The sequence below is a fragment of the Sprattus sprattus genome (genome assembly GCF_963457725.1).
Source record: "Sprattus sprattus genome assembly, chromosome: 5".
In the NCBI taxonomy this organism is placed as follows: Eukaryota; Metazoa; Chordata; class Actinopteri; order Clupeiformes; family Clupeidae; genus Sprattus; species Sprattus sprattus.
The window spans coordinates 6,891,014-6,908,513 of NC_137924.1; the positions used below are offsets into that span (position 1 = coordinate 6,891,014).

At 41.5% G+C, this 17,500-nt stretch overlaps 2 protein-coding genes across 2 annotated transcripts in view; one reads left to right on the forward strand and one right to left on the reverse strand.

The window, feature by feature from the left end:
* Positions 1–5,024: 5,024 nt before the first annotated feature.
* Positions 5,025–10,427, forward strand: dct (dopachrome tautomerase; the record flags this gene model as incomplete). Its single annotated transcript, XM_080838815.1, has 8 exons — positions 5,025–5,316; positions 6,174–6,473; positions 6,858–6,958; positions 7,380–7,546; positions 8,355–8,534; positions 8,788–8,923; positions 9,331–9,529; positions 10,255–10,427. 8 exons carry the CDS (start codon positions 5,025–5,027, stop codon positions 10,425–10,427), a joined length of 1,548 nt encoding a protein of 515 aa, XP_080694941.1.
* A 2,987-nt stretch (positions 10,428–13,414) lies between these two features.
* gpc6b (glypican 6b) overlaps positions 13,415–17,500 on the reverse strand; it is a 70,475-nt gene continuing 66,389 nt past the window's right edge. The window contains exons 8-9 of the mRNA XM_080838813.1: positions 15,455–15,630; positions 13,415–14,817 (exon numbers count right to left, since the gene is read on the reverse strand). Of these exons, the coding sequence (XP_080694939.1) occupies positions 14,615–14,817; positions 15,455–15,630 (379 nt within the window). The 3' untranslated portion in view covers positions 13,415–14,614. The remainder of the gene's footprint in view (positions 14,818–15,454; positions 15,631–17,500) is intronic.

The following is a 17,500-nucleotide window of genomic DNA, read 5'->3' on the forward strand; positions in this document are numbered from 1 at the left end:
ACATTTTTCAGTCATTAATTAAAACGGCTTGGAAGATTAAGACTCCAGGATACGTCTAGTTTCTCCTCTGAGCGTTCATTTAAGGGGAGATGCATTTCTGTGTAAAAAAAAAAGACTATCAATAATGTAAATCATTGCATCAACTAACACAGGCACATATCGAAGACTGTCTGAAGATTCCCATGTATATTTCATGATGGTAGATGGTGTGGCTTAGCTCCATCACTATGCTATTAGCAGTGCCTCCGCTGCACACACTCACAGGTGGCAAATCATTAGGAGATCATTCCGGGTTCCTGATGTGCTCACTATAGGCAGCCAGTGAGGTTATTCTCAAAACAACACTGCCCTCTACGTTCCACACTAAAGTACTGAATGTGTGGAATGCTGTGGAGATCCTGTGGACAACCTTTCAAATTGAGGCAGCAGGCAGGCCATGTTCAGAAGCCGTGTACACATACGGTACAAACATGTCTCCCAGTGTGTTTACATGTTCTTCTGTTTACAAACATGTGCATACTGTATAAGGCCCCCATTAGTGGTCCCGGAACACAATGGCGTTGGCTGGCCCATCCGTCTAGACCCCAGAACCAGCCCTGTCTGGGCTCATCCTTTTATTTTTGACATAATCAAGCTCCTGGGTAAAATGCAAAGCTGAAGGGCTCTCAATTACAGTTTGAAAAGGTCTTTTCTCCCACCCCCAACGCATTACATTCAGCAAATTGTGTCCAGAGTGCAACAAGCACACCAGCCTCCATTCACAACAGCTCTTAAGAGAATGGACGCATTTTGCCATCAACATAATAATAACCTGATCATTTCACATAGTAACATCACCTCCCTCCACAATGTCTCTTTGAAATGCTATTAAGAGGGAACTCTCATTCGGGTGCCCTTCAAAGGCTAAACACTTTCCCATGCATGTGTCGCAGGCCATTCACTGGGAAGTTTCCATTTTTATAAAACAATACCCCCTCCACTTGCTCTGCTGCTGAGGGCTCTTCAGTGGACTGGCCAATATTGCCTGCAGACAAAGACGGGGATAGTCAGACATGCATATTCCACGCTGTTGCAATTAGTGGCTCAAACATTAACAGCACTCAAATACACCAAGACAATGTTCAAGCTCTCCTCGTAGACTGAAAGGGCACAAATAAATGAATCTCTGTATTAAACTGAGCATAATTGAATTTACACATAACAAGACCCGTGGTTGAAAAAACAATCGTTGTTTTCTAAACGATAAATAAAAATGAGGAAGAGTAAGGTGGAAAAACACTTTTTTAATGCCCAGAAAAACATGTGAACTCATGACGTGATTTTCATAAATGTCACAGGTGAATGAACCATCATCACACTGTAAACATGACATTTCAACAACTGGGCAAGACACCCTCGTTCCTGTAATTAGACTGAAACAATGTCTTTAAAAATGTGAATATTTGATACATTTGAACAGATTTGTGCCAATGTAAAAAATGTATATTGCAGATATACTATGGTATTTGGTTCTGCCCTATCGGTGTCATTGGGGAATCACTGCCTGCTCTCTACCTCCATCCTGTGGTTTTTAAGGGTAGACCACTGATCTGGAGATTGTTGTGTAACCTAAAACGTTTGTTTTGCACAATATCCTGTCACTTCCAACCCGTGTTCCTGAGGATAAAAAACGTTTTGTGTTGAAAAGGTTACATATACCTTATCTCACACAATAGAAGCATTCATAACATTAAAAATGTAAACAAAAGAGACAGAGAAAGAGAGAAGAGGAATCAGAGACTCTGTCAGAAGCAACCGTGTTGGAACCTAACATAGTATTTAGTGTCCATGGAAAGAGATGAACACAAAATATAGTTTTGTGACTTTCATATAATGTACTTTAATGCAACAATACAAAATGAATACCTCAGTACTTTGGTTTGTGTACAGTCTACAGGTACATTTGTTTTATGCATGCAAAAATGAAATACTCAGAAAATAACATGGCTTTGTATGTTTATTCTATAACATGATGAACAAAAAGTCCATGGTTGGCAGCATCACCAACAATTATTTTTGTTTAATCTCCTGCAGCTAAGTCAAGTTTTAACTGGCATTTGAAAAAACAACAACACTTTCAACAGATTTACAACATGTGATACAAAATGGAAAAGAAAGAAGGAATGGACATTAGACATTTGGTCATTTTAAAATGGAGAAGACCTTTTCAAAAATATTGTTTTAATTAAATATATAACAGAGAATAAAATGCAATGTTTAGTTTAAAACTAAGATCTTGTAGACTGCATTGTTCTTCAGTGTGCTGGGGCCTGGGGGAGATTGATGTTGTCTTGGTGTAAATCTGACAGTACCTCAGCAGCTGACCAGCTGTATAAGCAGCCCACATGACCCGCTAAAGTCATGCTATGAGTTTATAGGAGAACACATGGCCACCGTCATGTGTCATGAGCACAATGACATCAGAGATGGCCACTTTCATCTACAATGCATCCTGCTCCCCAGGGCCTCACAGCAGATCCACAGTTCTCAGGCACAAACAAAACACACTTACCTCTCAGGCAAGCCAGAGTCTCAGTGCCCAGTCAGTTGATAAATAATTTCCGTTTTTGTTGGAGGAATTAATTATTATTATTTTTATTTTAATTTTTTGTAATTTTTTAAACATAAAAACACAATGACACAAATATCTACAGACATGTACGAGAACAACAACAACAGACAGTTGACAGAGCACAACAAGGGATGGGGGAAGGGTGCAAGGATGACACCTTAAGATACATAGACATAACTTTGAACAGAAATATGATAGTGACTATTAATTCCCCAGCATAGAAGCTGCGCGCTGGAGGAATTCATTAAAAACTAGAGCGGCCTGTAAAACTATACATCAGCCCTGAGCTGAGAGCGCGCTGAGACTCGTGAGTGCCGGGGCCAGTGACCCCAAGAGTCACATGGACAACCTCCAGCGTGCCGTAAACACCACTGGTGGTCTCGCACGGCCTAAAGGCTTTCAAGCCACAGCTCACTGACGCCATCAGGCCTACCTCAGACTTCCTGGAAGATGGACAATAACTATTCAGACACGTTATGCTTGCCATTTAACTAACCGTTTTTAGTGGTTTAGCTTCTTCTCTTAAAACTTTGCTGTACATTCAAGTTTTTAGCAGTTTTGTCTGAATTATGAAGTCAATTTGTGTTGTATTCAGAACTTGGTCAACTATGTCTAATACACAAGAGAATCCACTTTTGAGTGCACAGAATAAATACTGATGATAGAATCTTTTTAAAACTATATGGACTATAGAATGTAGCAACAAAAAAAAAATAAAGCTGCCATCAGCGATGGCGGATTCCTCCTGCGGTTCAAAAGTAACGTATGTAAACACATCTTCAACTTTGACCCATTGGTGGCGGTTCAAAAGTAACGTGTGTAAACACATGTTCAACTTTGACCCATTAGTGGCGCTAGAGGGTTTGAGTAGGACACATGAAAGTTGGTGAAATAGATGAGGGGACTAGTCCTAGCCTGAATACCAGCCTGAACTCCGCCCACAACATTTTTGGTCTGGGAGATTCAGTCTGGAATTGAGCTAGTTGGGAGAGATTAAACGTCTCAGAAAAGTGATCTGAACAATCAAATTGTAAGGGCGGGCTTTATACATTGATGGACAGATGACCAACCAACGCTTGAGTTGATTAGATAGATAGAATACATCGAACAAAGATGGCGCCTTCTCGGGAGCTTAGTGGGACATATTTTATATGATTTAAGCTATCTACAGTACTTTTTTAATGTCTACATTGACTCGGTTAGTTGTACATGTGCAACACGAATCTTGCCGAGGATTGTAGGTTTTAACTGAAGCACTCTAGACCATTATTGATAGGTTATGCTAACGCGTAGACAAAAAAACATTGAAACAAATGGTAGTTTCTAGCCTTGAGTGCTAATTAAGTAACGTGAGCAGGCATATGTCTCAACAGATATTGACAGCGCATTCATTTTGAAAGAGGAACAGAGAAACGCGATCAAGGCATTTGTCGATTGAAAAGATGTTTTTGCCGTCCTTCCTACGGGATCAGGTAAAAGTTTAATCTATCAGATCGTAATACTACGTTGCTCTGATTGGTTCTAGGTATCTAATTCAGCGAAGAGGAATTTTCTTTCCTGGTTCGTTGAAACACGCCCCATAATCACAGCCCAATGGTTCAGTTTCAGACTCATATTCTGACTAGAATTATGAGTATGACATCGTCAGGCTAGACTAGTCCCAAAGAGTGTGCCAAATTTCACAACTTTTGACCATGAGGTTCTAGGGGCTGACATTGACTCAATGGTACAAGAATAATAATAATAATAATAATAATAAAGCTTACAATAACAATGTTTGACGGAGGAATCCTAATAAAAAAGATCCAAACATGTTTTATCCTACGAGTTTACCAATTTTACCTTGAGTGCGAGTCTCATACTCCTTCCTGAAGACAATGTTGAATTGTTTGAAAGCCTACACGTATTTGACCTGACTTTAAGCCTATATAGTTTATCGTTATGAAGGAATGTGTCACGTGACATATGGAGACATGAGAAAGTTGAGGCATTACCGGGAACCAGGGGTAGGAGAGCATGCTTCCCCTCGGGCCTAGAGCCCTGTCTTGGGTGCATGGCTCAGCGCTGTCAGGTGATTAACACGAGACCACTGCTTAATCCCCCCAAGCAGTACTCAGTCACCGCATGAAAAAATAAAAAACAGTGGGCATCATGGGCTGCTGCTAACCGAGCCAGACATAAAACACAGACCTCAGAGCTGCTGCGAACCAAGCCAGAGACGTAAGACACAGACGTCTCCCTCTGAGGGGACACACACCACTCACATCGCCACCATCACTGTGGACAATTTTAAGAACACACTCAATTCCTCGCTTGTTTAGGGGAGCTAATGAGGCAGATCGTCGAGGCGAGAGGGTGTGTAAATTGATTTTTTGCGGAAGGAGGACAGCCGTGGGTCGAGGGGGAGAGAGTCATGAGAGGCGTTGTGGTAGTCGTGTGTCTGGTGTGCGTGTGGAGCTGGCCGGGGCTTGTGGAGGCTCAGTTCCCCAGGGCTTGCTGCACTGTGGAGGGGATCACCTCCAAGCAGTGCTGCCCGGCTTTGGGCTCTGATCCAGCCAACATGTGTGGAACTTTATCTGGACGAGGAAACTGCTCCGACATCAGAGTGGATACCAAGCCCTGGGGTGGACCTTACAGACTGAGAAATGTGGATGACAGAGAAAGATGGCCAACAAAATTCTTTAATCGCACCTGCAGGTGCAGTGGTGAGTCAGTCGCATACATTAGCACAGAAGGACTTTGCTTGATCGTGTATATATCAGTGTCTATGTCAGTGCCAGTGCCAAGGTTTCATCAAGTCTGCATGTGATGAGTGAGGTAGGGAATTAACGTATTAATATTAATAATTATTATATGGCAACGACAGTTAGCGTTCGGATTAGTTAATGCACAGTCGTGCCACCCGCGTATTGCCCTCCTCACCGGTCAATATGAATCCGTACGGATGAGTTTTACTATCCAGACGAAAATGAAAACGTCAACAGCCATGAGGAAATTAAGAAGAACAGAAGATTTGTTGAAAGTGATGATGAAGACTAGAAACTTTAGTTTGAACCACTTGGTTTGTTACTCTAAATTAAAGCCATTTTAGCTAGGCCTTGTGTTCCGTTTTCTAGTGATTATTGTAAGTAATTGTTTGCCACGCAAAACCTGAAACACATTGTGCCGCGAGAAGACTTGAGAGCTGAAAAAGACGATATGCTTTTGTTTACAATTACCATTTCTTTTCATTTACCAAATGAAAGGAGCGAAAAATGCCATATAATAAACAACTTACTTACCTCCAGCATTCGGTTAGTAAGTAGTTATTCATATTAATGAACTCACTTCAACTGTGTAGATGCAAGTGAACGAATGTTTTTTATTTATAAACTATTTGTATTCATGTTTGTTCTTTTTTGATACCTTATTCAAGATCTTTGAATAACCAATTTGTATGAATTGTGCTACATCAATAAACTTGCCTTGCCTTACTTCTATCATCTAGCATGTAGATGCACACTGAAGCAAAACAAGTCACTAAGTGTGATAAAAATGTACATTCAAATGTTCTCCAACATAGGCAACTTTGCGGGCTATAACTGTGGGGACTGTAAGTTTGGCTGGACTGGGCCTGACTGTGACCAGTTGAAGCCCCGCCTGGTGAGGAAGGACATCCATTCTCTGACCCCTGCCGAGGTTCAGGTGTTCCTAGACGTGCTGGACCGGGCCAAGACCACCACGCACCCCGACTACGTCATCGCAACAGAACACTGGCTCGGCCTGCTGGGCCCCAACGGCACCGAGCCCCAGATCGCTGACATCTCCATCTATGACTTCTTTGTCTGGCAACATTATTACTCGGTCAGAGACACACTTCTAGGTACATCATTTTTAAGCCTGTTCTCTCCCTTGTACATCGCTTCGGACAAAAGTGTCTGCTAACTGACTAAATGTAAGCCTATTTGAAATAAGCCTATTATAAATGGGATAAAGCAGCTGAATTAAGAAAATCCATGTTATTCATGCGATTGTTTCCCAATGGACATAGTGGATAAATGCTTGTGGGGGAGCCAGTTAATTTGTTATTCTTGTGGTTGTTAATCCAAAGTAGATGCATATTACAACAGAAAGTACAGTGCATTTGTGGGGAAACTATAGTAATGCTTTTTTTTACAGAAACTTGTGTTTATAGTTAAAGTTTATATATATTGAAATGACACAAAGACAAGAATATAATTAAATCCGTTCTTCTTTTCCCCTGCAGGTCCCGGAAGACCGTTCAAAGCCATTGACTTCTCCCACAAAGGCCCTGCCTTCATCACTTGGCACCGGTACCACCTCCTCAGCCTGGAGAGGGAACTACAAGTAAGACCTCCTCATGTTCTTAAGCCATAAGGCACAGAATCTATCAACTGCAATACTTTAAAGACAGCTATTTTATAAATGCTGGTCTATATCACACACACAACACAAAAAAAGCAATCCATTAAAAACAGATGTGAAATTCCCTTCTAATTATTGTCTTCATAGTTTTGACATTTCTTCCTCGTCACTGTCGACTTCTTCTTTTTCTATTTCTTGAAAAAAAAAAGCAGTATTTATTGGTACACCAGGTTTTATTGCTTGACTGTTCTCTCCCTTGTACGTCGCTTTGGACAAAAGCGTCTGCTTAATGACTAAATGTAAATGTTAATGTCACTGTCAATACCACAGTCACGTGCTGTACTGCTGTCCACTCTGCCACTGTTGTGTAAATGTGGAGTCATTTCTTCTCTCCATTCTTCAGAAACTGACAGGGGATGAAAACTTTGCTGTCCCATTCTGGAACTTTGCCACCGGGAAGAAGGAGTGTGATGTGTGCACAGACGCTCTCATGGGGGGCCGCGATCCTAACGACCCCTCCCTCATCAGCCCAAACTCCAGATTTGCTAAATGGGGAGTGGTCTGTAACAGGTGTGTATGAGGGGTGACGTGTCACAGAAATCTCTCACCAGGAGGTCACTGATGTCACATCATCATCACCATTGAAAAGGCTCATGTAGCCAGTTACTCCACATCAACAGGATCCAAGCCTAAATATCTGTGTAATGGCAACACACGCTAAATGGTTTCATCAATAGCACATATAACTAAATGGCTTGTGTAGAAAATGTAATTGACAATATGATGGTCATTGTTTTGCTCTGTCATGACAGTGGTACAGGAGTTAGTGAAGTCGTTTAGTAGTCAGAAGGTTTCTAGTTCGATTCCCTGTCGAAGCGCCCTTGAGCAAGACACGGAACCCCTAATTGCCTCTGATGTGTGCCGTCAGTGTAAATGCAGTGTGCCATCAGTGTAAATGTAAAAAATGTGTATACATTCTTGTAAGTCGCTTTGGATAAAAGCGTCTGCTAAATGAATAAATGTAAATGTGCACATGCTAAATGGTTTCATCAACAGGACATATAACTAAATGGCTCGTGTAGAAAATGTAATTGACAATATGATGGTCATTGTTTGCTCTGTCATGACTACACACGCTGAATGGTTTCATCAATAGGACATATAACTAAATGGCTCGTATATAACCTTGTATGTCGCTTTGGATAAAAGCGTCTTGCTAAATGACTAAATGTAAATGTACATATGCTAAATGGTTTCATCAACAGGACAAATAACTAAATGGCTCGTATATAACCTTGTATGTCGCTTTGGATAAAAGCGTCTTGCTAAATGACTAAATGTAAATGTACACATGCTAAATGGTTTCTCAATGCCTCAGCCTGGATCAATACAACCGGCTGGTCACCCTGTGCAACGGCACGGGCGAGGGCCCCCTGAGGAGGGGCGTGATGGAGAGCGCCAACCTGACCCTGCCCACCATGACCGACGTCAGGAGCTGCCTGAGGCTCAGGGACTTCGACAGCCCCCCCTACTTCACCAACTCCACATTCAGCTTTAGGTGAACTCCTGCTCTCACTCCCAGCCCCCCCTACTTCACCAACTCCACATTCAGCTTTAGGTGAACTCCTGGTCTCACTCCCAGCCCCAACACCCCCCCCCCCCCACCTCCCCTCAACAACAGCAGAGTTCCCCTCTCACACTGCATACCTCTGTGGTCTTATATGGTTACATAAGCAGATTTGAATTCCTTCTTTGTGGGGAATGTTCTTCCTGCACGGCGGCTAATCTCTTCTCCTCTCTGCTCATTAAAGGAATGCTCTGGAGGGGTATGACGCGCCCGACGGAGAGCTGGACAGCTCAGTGAATAACTTGCACAACCTGGTTCACTCCTTCCTCAACGGAACCAGCGGGCTCGAACATGCTGCTGCCAATGACCCCATCTTTCTGGTACTGAAACTCATCACAACAAACTAAACATACAATCTTTCTGGAACTGAAACTCATCACAACAAACTAAACATATTATTGATCAGATACTGCATATCTATTGGTTATCGTTCTAACTAAACATACTAGTGATCAGATACTGCATATCTATAGGTTATCGGTCAAACTAAACATACTAGTGATCAGATACTGCATATCTTTAGGTTATCTGTCAAACTAAACATACTAGTGATCAGATACTGCATATCTTTAGGTTATCGGTCAAACTAAACATACCAGTGATCAGATACTGCATATCTATTGGTTATCATTCTAACTAAACATACCAGTGATCAGATCCTGCATATCTATAGTTTATCGGTCAAACTAAACTTCCACTAATTTCTGTGCCAATGTGTACTCTGCAGCTGTTGCATGCCTTCACCGACGCCATATTTGAGGAATGGAGGATAAAGTTCCCACAAAATGCCAGCTATCCTGATGAGATGGCCCCTATTGGGCACAACAGGCACTACAACATGGTGCCATTCTTCCCCCCAGTCACCAATGAGGAGATCTATGTGGCATCGTCAGATCTGGGCTATTCCTATGCTGTAGAACTGGAGGGTAAGATTCAAAGACACAGTTATTAACTCTACCTTGTGTCCAATGACACCTTTGATGTTAAGTTAAAGTCTGGCATGTCATGGTGATATGACGTTAGCTTATATCAAATATTTGTATTGGAGTGTATATATGCACCCATAAATCAAACAAACTACTGAACTTGTGGATTGACCAAACAGTTTATCTACAATAGCTTCCCTATCAATAAATGAAGACAAACCTCATCCATAAATTAGGGCAAATGGGATAGTAACATACAGTACCAGTCAAAAGTTTGGACACTCCTTCTCATTTGTTGAGATGCTTATTCTTTACTTTTATTATTTTCTACATGGTAGATAACACTTTTTTAGTTTAGTACATCATTACATATGTGTTCTTTTGTAGTTTACATTCCTTCAGTATTAATCTACAATTTAGAAAACAATAAAGTAACATAATAAAATAATAACAATAATAAAAAAATAAAAAATAAATAATAAAGGTGTGTCCAAACGTTTGACTGGTACTGTAGCCCTAAACAATGCTTCGTTTGACTGGTACTGTAGCCCTAAACAATGCTTCGTTTGACTGGTACTGTACCCCTAAACAATGCTTCGTTTGACTGGTACTGTACCCCTAAACAATGCTTTGTTTGACTGGTACTGTAGCCCTAAACAATGCTTCGTTTGACTGGTACTGTAGCCCTAAACAATGCTTCTGTGGTGTCTGTGTCCCATGCTCAGAGGTGGAGGGCTCTCCGGTGGTGGTGCTGGGCTCCGCTCTAGGAGGCGTGTTCCTGGGTGCACTGCTGATGCTCATGCTCGCCGTGCTCTACGTCCAGCAGAGGAGGAAGAGAGGCTTCGAGCCCCTCATCAAGGCTGAGTTCACTCAGACCAGATACACAGAGGAGGCGTGACTCGAGAGGCTCGGAGAAGAAACGGGCAGCACATATTGTCATTTTGTAATCAGACCTCGGTAACTTGGCACTGTCTTCAGTTGACTTTTTTACTCTAAGATTAAAGTGTCATTTTGTAATCAGACCTCGGTAACTTGGCACTGTCTTCAGTTGACTTTTTTTTACTCTAAGATTAAAGTGCCCTGTTCCTTAACAGATGTGATCTCTTCTGGTATACTTGAAAATACATGTCATCCAGAAATGCTTTCTGTTTAATCAACATATTCGCCTTCAAATGATGAGGCAGCTGACACCTTTTTAAAACATATTTATTTGCAAGAAAGAGTTACAAAACCCAAAATGCGAACCATTCACATATTTTACAAACATTGTAAGGCATATTTTGTTAGTACGTTCTGTGTGTCATGTAGGGAATCATGTTTTATCTCATGTCTCAAGTCATTTTGTTTGAGGAAAGTAAGGATGCATTGGAGCCAAATGTATTTACTTAAATGCTCAGTCCATTCGATCACCGTAACTCAACGAGATACAGTAAATCCCAAATGTTTTAATCAATTTGTGATTCTGCAACATGGGGATCTAAAAAATAAATGCCAAAATCTCAATGACACTGTTTTGAGGAGACCTTGTCAGAATTAGGTTTTACTACATTGCAATGTTCTCAGAGATGATTTTACTAATACTGTAGCTACGGAATACTTATCCATTTCACAAATTCAGCACTTTTAGATTTATATGTATCAAAAGTCTTGTCACTTTGCAGTTTTTTTCCATAAATATATTTATAAATATAAATTGGGTGGCCTGTGTATTTCTTGGGGGTTTCAAATGATTTCTGCTAACCCAGACATTCTTTTTAAGATGAAAAAGTGACATAGCAACATACATATTCGCTTTTAAATGCTGTAACCATAGCAACATACATATTAGCTTTTAAATGCTGTAGATTCAATTACTTTTGAAGTGCAACTCCAGAGCTTTTTGGCAGAACTTACAACCTCCAGGCTGAGATGAATGCCTATCCTGCAGAAATGGGACCTATTCAAATGACTGTAAATGGGATTTAGAAACCAAATTTCTGGCCTAAATTCAGCTCTACAGACAGCCATAGCGTTTTACACGACTGTCTGATATAGTCTTCAAGATATACACTGTAGTTTGAAAATTAAAACATTCAGAAAACACGAATGAAACATTGTTCATTCAATGAACCACTAAACAATGCATCGCTATGCGATTCTTATCCCAATAGATTTTAAACATCAAATAGACCAATGTTTTACTAACTTCCTGATTTCATGGGTCATTAATTTACTAAATTATCTGTTCAACAATATATGTCACACTAATACCACCCTCATTAGATTTTTCCATGCCCAAAGCTAAGTGACTATCCATTCATTTGCAGTTAATTACATTCATTGAATGTGAATACTTAATGTCATACAAAGACCATGGATGTAACATAATTATTGTTGCACTGACATACAGCAACGCCAACCGTGTTGTGGCATAAGGCCGAACAAAACCCTAACCTTTGCTGAACAGCTTGGGTACACCGTGCACAAGAGGAGTTGAAAAGTGAACACGACAGCGAGTTTGTTTGGCTTTGAAAGCCCACCTTGGCCACTATGGCCCAGGACGCCTAGGCTGTTCACGGGCCTTTCACTCAGCTGCTCTGCCTGCCTGCGTGGCTGAATGGCCTCACTGGAGCATTCAAGCTTCTCTGCCTCTTCAAAATTCCCATTTCACAGGCCACTGTGGCCGCCTTTCAGCTTCGCCTTTCTCAAGTGGGAGAGCGACGCGGCTTTAGAGATAAACCTCTGGCCACCATTTCTCTCACACGTCTTTACAGCTCAGCGCATCCTGCCTGTTCTTAGCTCCTGCCGCATACATACTAACGTGCAGTCAACCATGCACACACACAGACACACACAGACACACACACACACACACACACAAACACACAGACACACAGACACAGACGCACAGATACACACACACACACACACACACACACACACACATACACACACGCACACACACACACAGGAACCAAACCAAGCATACAAACATAGATTAACACACACACATATGCCATGTACACAAAAAAACATGTCCTGGTGTCTGAAACTAAATATAAACCGTTAGTGTGTCTACTTTGTATTATCCCAAACATAGGAAAATATAAAACCTTGTTTGAATGAGAAAATTAAGATACCAACCTAAATTTACAAATGCTTTGACAGTTTGTTTTGTGTGAAATCCATACACTCGTCTGAAGATATTTGTTCAGATCATTTCCATTAGTTTGTAGATACTCACATCTCCATTCTTTCCCCCACGTGTTTATCACACTTCCTCTCTAGGAAGATTAAGTGCTCACACTGCGCATAACCTAGATTCACTCAGGTGATTGTGATCGGTTGTTATTGATGATTCATTATTAGTGGCATTGAATACTAATTGGATCACAGACTACAGGTCATTTTTGTGAGCAGATGTGTGTTCCTGGGACTTATACTGTATGTTCTGTGTTGAACACTTCTCATGGTTTGGTTCCGCTGGTGAGTTCTAAATAAACTGCCTGCTGTGTGTGTCGGCTCTGAGCATGCTCTGTGTGGGGGCCGAGAGGCGATGGCAGGGAGCACTGGAATGGAATTTGGTGAAGCACAAGACTGAGCAGGCCAGGGGTATTAGTATCTGTGTGTGTGTGTGTGTGTGTGTGTGTTTGTATCTCCCAATGTGAACTATCTCTCTGATAGGGCCAATCACATGGATGCCACAACATTCCAGTTGGAGAAGCACATGAACACTCTGAGAGAGCTCCGAGGAGCAGATTAGGATGGTTAGTAAAGGATGGATTCCCTAGGAAGGAACACCAAGCCCCACTGGACAGGAGCAGGCATCCGGATTTCAATCTACAGTACCACTTGAAAGTATGTGAACCCCTTGAGCACTTAAGCGTTTTCTGTTGTTTTACCATGATTTTTCATTTTTTTATCACCAATTTTCCATAGAAGTCAACCCACACATCACCTCTGCCACTTCTAGGCAGAGATGCGGTCATGTTGAATGCCCTCCATTTCTATATTATTTGTCTTCAATGGATGGATGGAGCTGGAATCTTTTGGAGATGGTCTTATAGCTTTCCCAAGATTGGTGATGAAAAAAATGAAAAATCATGGTCAAACAACAGAAAACTCTTAAGTGCTCAAGGGGTTCACATACTTTCAAGTGGCACTGTATGTGTTGACCCTATATATTCCTAATTGGCAAAATGAAAAGCATCTGATGCACGAGGAAACCTATAAAAATCCCATATACACATATATCATATGCAACGTATATGCAAAATGTGACATCTTTTTTTGGTAGAAAAAATGTAAATCACTCTGTAATCCTTGAACTTCCAGAACATACCTTTCAAGTGGTAATACTTTACTACAATCAAGTGGTGGGACCCATACTATGAATGCTAACACTGCATGACTGTAGCAAGAAGCTATCCCATATAAATGACTACAGTGTGGAAGTGTCTCTCACCACTCCTCGTCAGCAAAGGTCCTGCTTAGGAAAACAATCAAAGTAAAAGGTACTCTCAAAATAACAACATTACACACAAAAGTAAGTATGAGATGACTATCTCATATACAGTACCAGTCAAATGTTTGGACACACCTTTCATTTTTTGGTGTTTTCTCTACTTTTATTATTTTCTACACTGAAGATTAATACTGAAGAAATGTAAATTACAAAAGTCCACATATGTAAAGATGTACTAAACAAAAAAAGTGTTATCTACCATGTAGAAAATAATAAAAGTAAAGAAAAAACATCTCCAAAAATTAGAAGGTCTGTCCAAACTTTTGACTGGTACTTTATATCATGTTGTAGAACTTGTGTCCATTTGCTTGGAGAAGGCTGACTCTTGTTACGAAGCACTCTTTGGGAGAGTTGAGGGGGGTGGGTACGACACTGCCTCCACCACTCCACACTTTTCACACGCGTCCAGGTAAGAAGACCAAACAGAAGTCTTATCGGCAGAGTAAGTACAAAAACAGCATAGAAAAACTGCAGTCCGTCATGTCCAGTATATATATATATATATATAATATGTGTGTGTGTGTGTGTGTGTGTGTGTGTGTGTGTGTGTGTATATGTGCATGTAGGCCGTTCTCCTGGCACTATCTCCAGCAGCTGTGCAGTGCGAGTACTGAGAGGGTGAGGAGGAGGAGGAGGGCTGAGGGGGTGTGTGTGTGTGAGGAAGAAGAGCGCTCCTCGCCCCGGTCCGCCTCCACCACCGGCCCCTCTGTCTGGACGGGCTCCGTCTCCGTCACGCACGGCTCCGGGCAGCCACTCCCACTGCCTGAGCTGCTGCCCTCATCACCTGGGCAGGAGAGCACACACACACACACACACACACACACACCACGCACACACACACACCACGCACACACACACACACACACGCACGCACACGCACACACACGCACACACACACGCACAAGCACGCGCACACAAACACACCACACACACACACACACACGCACGCACGCACACGCACATGCACACACACACACGCACACACACACACATACACGCACGCACATGCACACACACACACGCACACACATACAAGCACGCACAAGCACGCCCGCACTCACGCACACGCACACGCACACGCACACGCACACACACAAACATACAAACATACAAGCGCACCCACACGCGCACGCACACGTACCAGCACATGTACCAGCACACACACACACACACACACACACACACACACACACAAAAATACACACACACACACAAACGTACATGCACAAACACACACACACAAACATACAAGCGCACCCACACTCGCAGGCGTACGCACACGCACAAACACACACACACACACATTATTAGGCATTATTAGACATTTAAAAAATTCTAGACATTTTTAGAAATAATTGTAATTTGTTATTTAAAGGATTGAAGAGAATGTCAGAATACGTAATGAGTAAGCGAGAACTTACTGGAGTCTTGAAAGTAAATGTCGTTGCCATTGTAAGCGTTTTTGAGCTTGTTAGTCATCATTCTGAGAGTCATGATCTGCTGCCGGATGAAGGAGTCGGGCCGAGTGATGTCCACCCCCACCTCAGGGTTGTTGACCTGGTTGGTCAGACCGTCCTTCAGCACCTCAGGAAAATACCTACGGTACCAACATTTTGCTTTCATGAAAAATATTTCAGCACTTTTAGAGATAGTGACATGACCAAATGACAAGGCTGAAATGTTATGATTTCATTTATAAATTAATAATTAATTTCATTTATTTATAATAATTTTAAAAGAGTGAAATTTGGGATGCAATGCCAGCTATTACCGTGACAGGCTTTGAGGGGGAAGTCCCTTGACTAATAGAGTTAGGCATACTACCTACACAATAGTCAGTCTAGTGGTGTCAAGACATAACCACAGAAGTGTTCAAGCCTTTGTTCAGTGTTTGCTGATTTGACATTCACGGTTCCTGCTTGGTGATAAAAGTTCTTGTTTAGTGTAAAATGTGAGCAAACTTTCTTTGTATAGTGCTGTAGGAATGTGTTGAGCTGAAGTGACTCATATAGTGTTTCTATAGTTCAATAGTTCTATACAGGAGTACTAGTTCTGCAAATCTGAAGAGTTCTTCACTAAGCAGAACTAAAAATGTCATCTTTGGGAATTTGTAGAGGTGTGTCAGACCAGGTGAGGATTAAAGCCTCATGACTAGTAAACTAGCTTGCACTATAGGCTAGAGCCCATCCTACCGAATGCCACTGACAAGGGCCCGTCATAATAGCAGGCACCGGGGCCGTTGTAGCTACGTAACTCCACTGTCGGCAACATAAGTATAAATTGGGCTTAACACGTCCAACACTAAGGCCTTTTTTGACTCTGTTAAGTATTCTGCCATGCCTAATATTTTTGTATATTTCACCTAACTAAAAAACCATGAGGCCACAGTGGCATTTATGATTATATATTTTAGAACACCTCAGCAAAAACAAAATGAAAGTAAAAGGAATGTAGTAAAACAAGTTTTTTATTAAAATTAAATCTAAAGACACTAAAATGAAATCTAGTTTTAGAGGTGCTCAGACTTTGTACAAAAACAGATTGTTAATATTTTGGAAGCTTTCTTTTTTACTCTGAACCTTGTAACGAAGGTGTTTGCTCCACACAGGTCAGTTTAGCATTCAGAAAGTGTGTGTCGTTTCAATAGTAATTATAAATTATATAGAAAGTGACACTTTTCTTCACTTAGACCACTATGCATATTGATGAGAAAGGTGTGAACATTCTGGGACATCTTGGTCAAAGACAATGGCCATGACGTAATGGCCCTGGAATGTCTTTGTGGCCCTCTACCACCTACAGGTTTTCTTGACACATCATGAACCAATGGTGATCACTGAATTACCATCCCCTTATCATATGAATAGTTGTCATTTGCTAATGGGAGGGTGAAAACCTCACTCAGAGGCTGAAATGTGCAAAGGATAAGTTATACTCTCCTTACAAAGTGATTATTTATACTTTAGTTTCAAACTGTATATATTTAAAAAGTAAAGGGTTCCAGGTTGCTGTGGGTGTTAGTTTTATGTTTGTAGGACAAAAACTCGCTGAGATTTTTAATTCTATTAATAAAAATACCACCAAGTACCCCACGGGGCACCTTAGTGTTGGAAGGGTTAAGACCCCTAGTGATGACTCTGTGATGTCAAGAGCTCAACGGGCCTCTCTCAGCTCCCAGGTCCCTCAGACAGACACCACCACGCACCTACTACCTGACGCTTCAATCACCTGCAGACTGCCTCAACACGCCAGCACAGGAAAACACAATGCTAGTCTAAAATTCTTTCATAGATGAAGCACAATAACTCTCTTCACTGCAAGCCTTGTTTGATATACTTTGGTACTGAACTATGTAAATGCAAGAGAGAAAAAAACAAAAGGGGTAAACTCTTCTCTTCATCTGGATAGTAATATCAGACATGCCATCTCTCTGGAGCTCCAGCCTACTCCAAAGTCAAAAGCTTCAT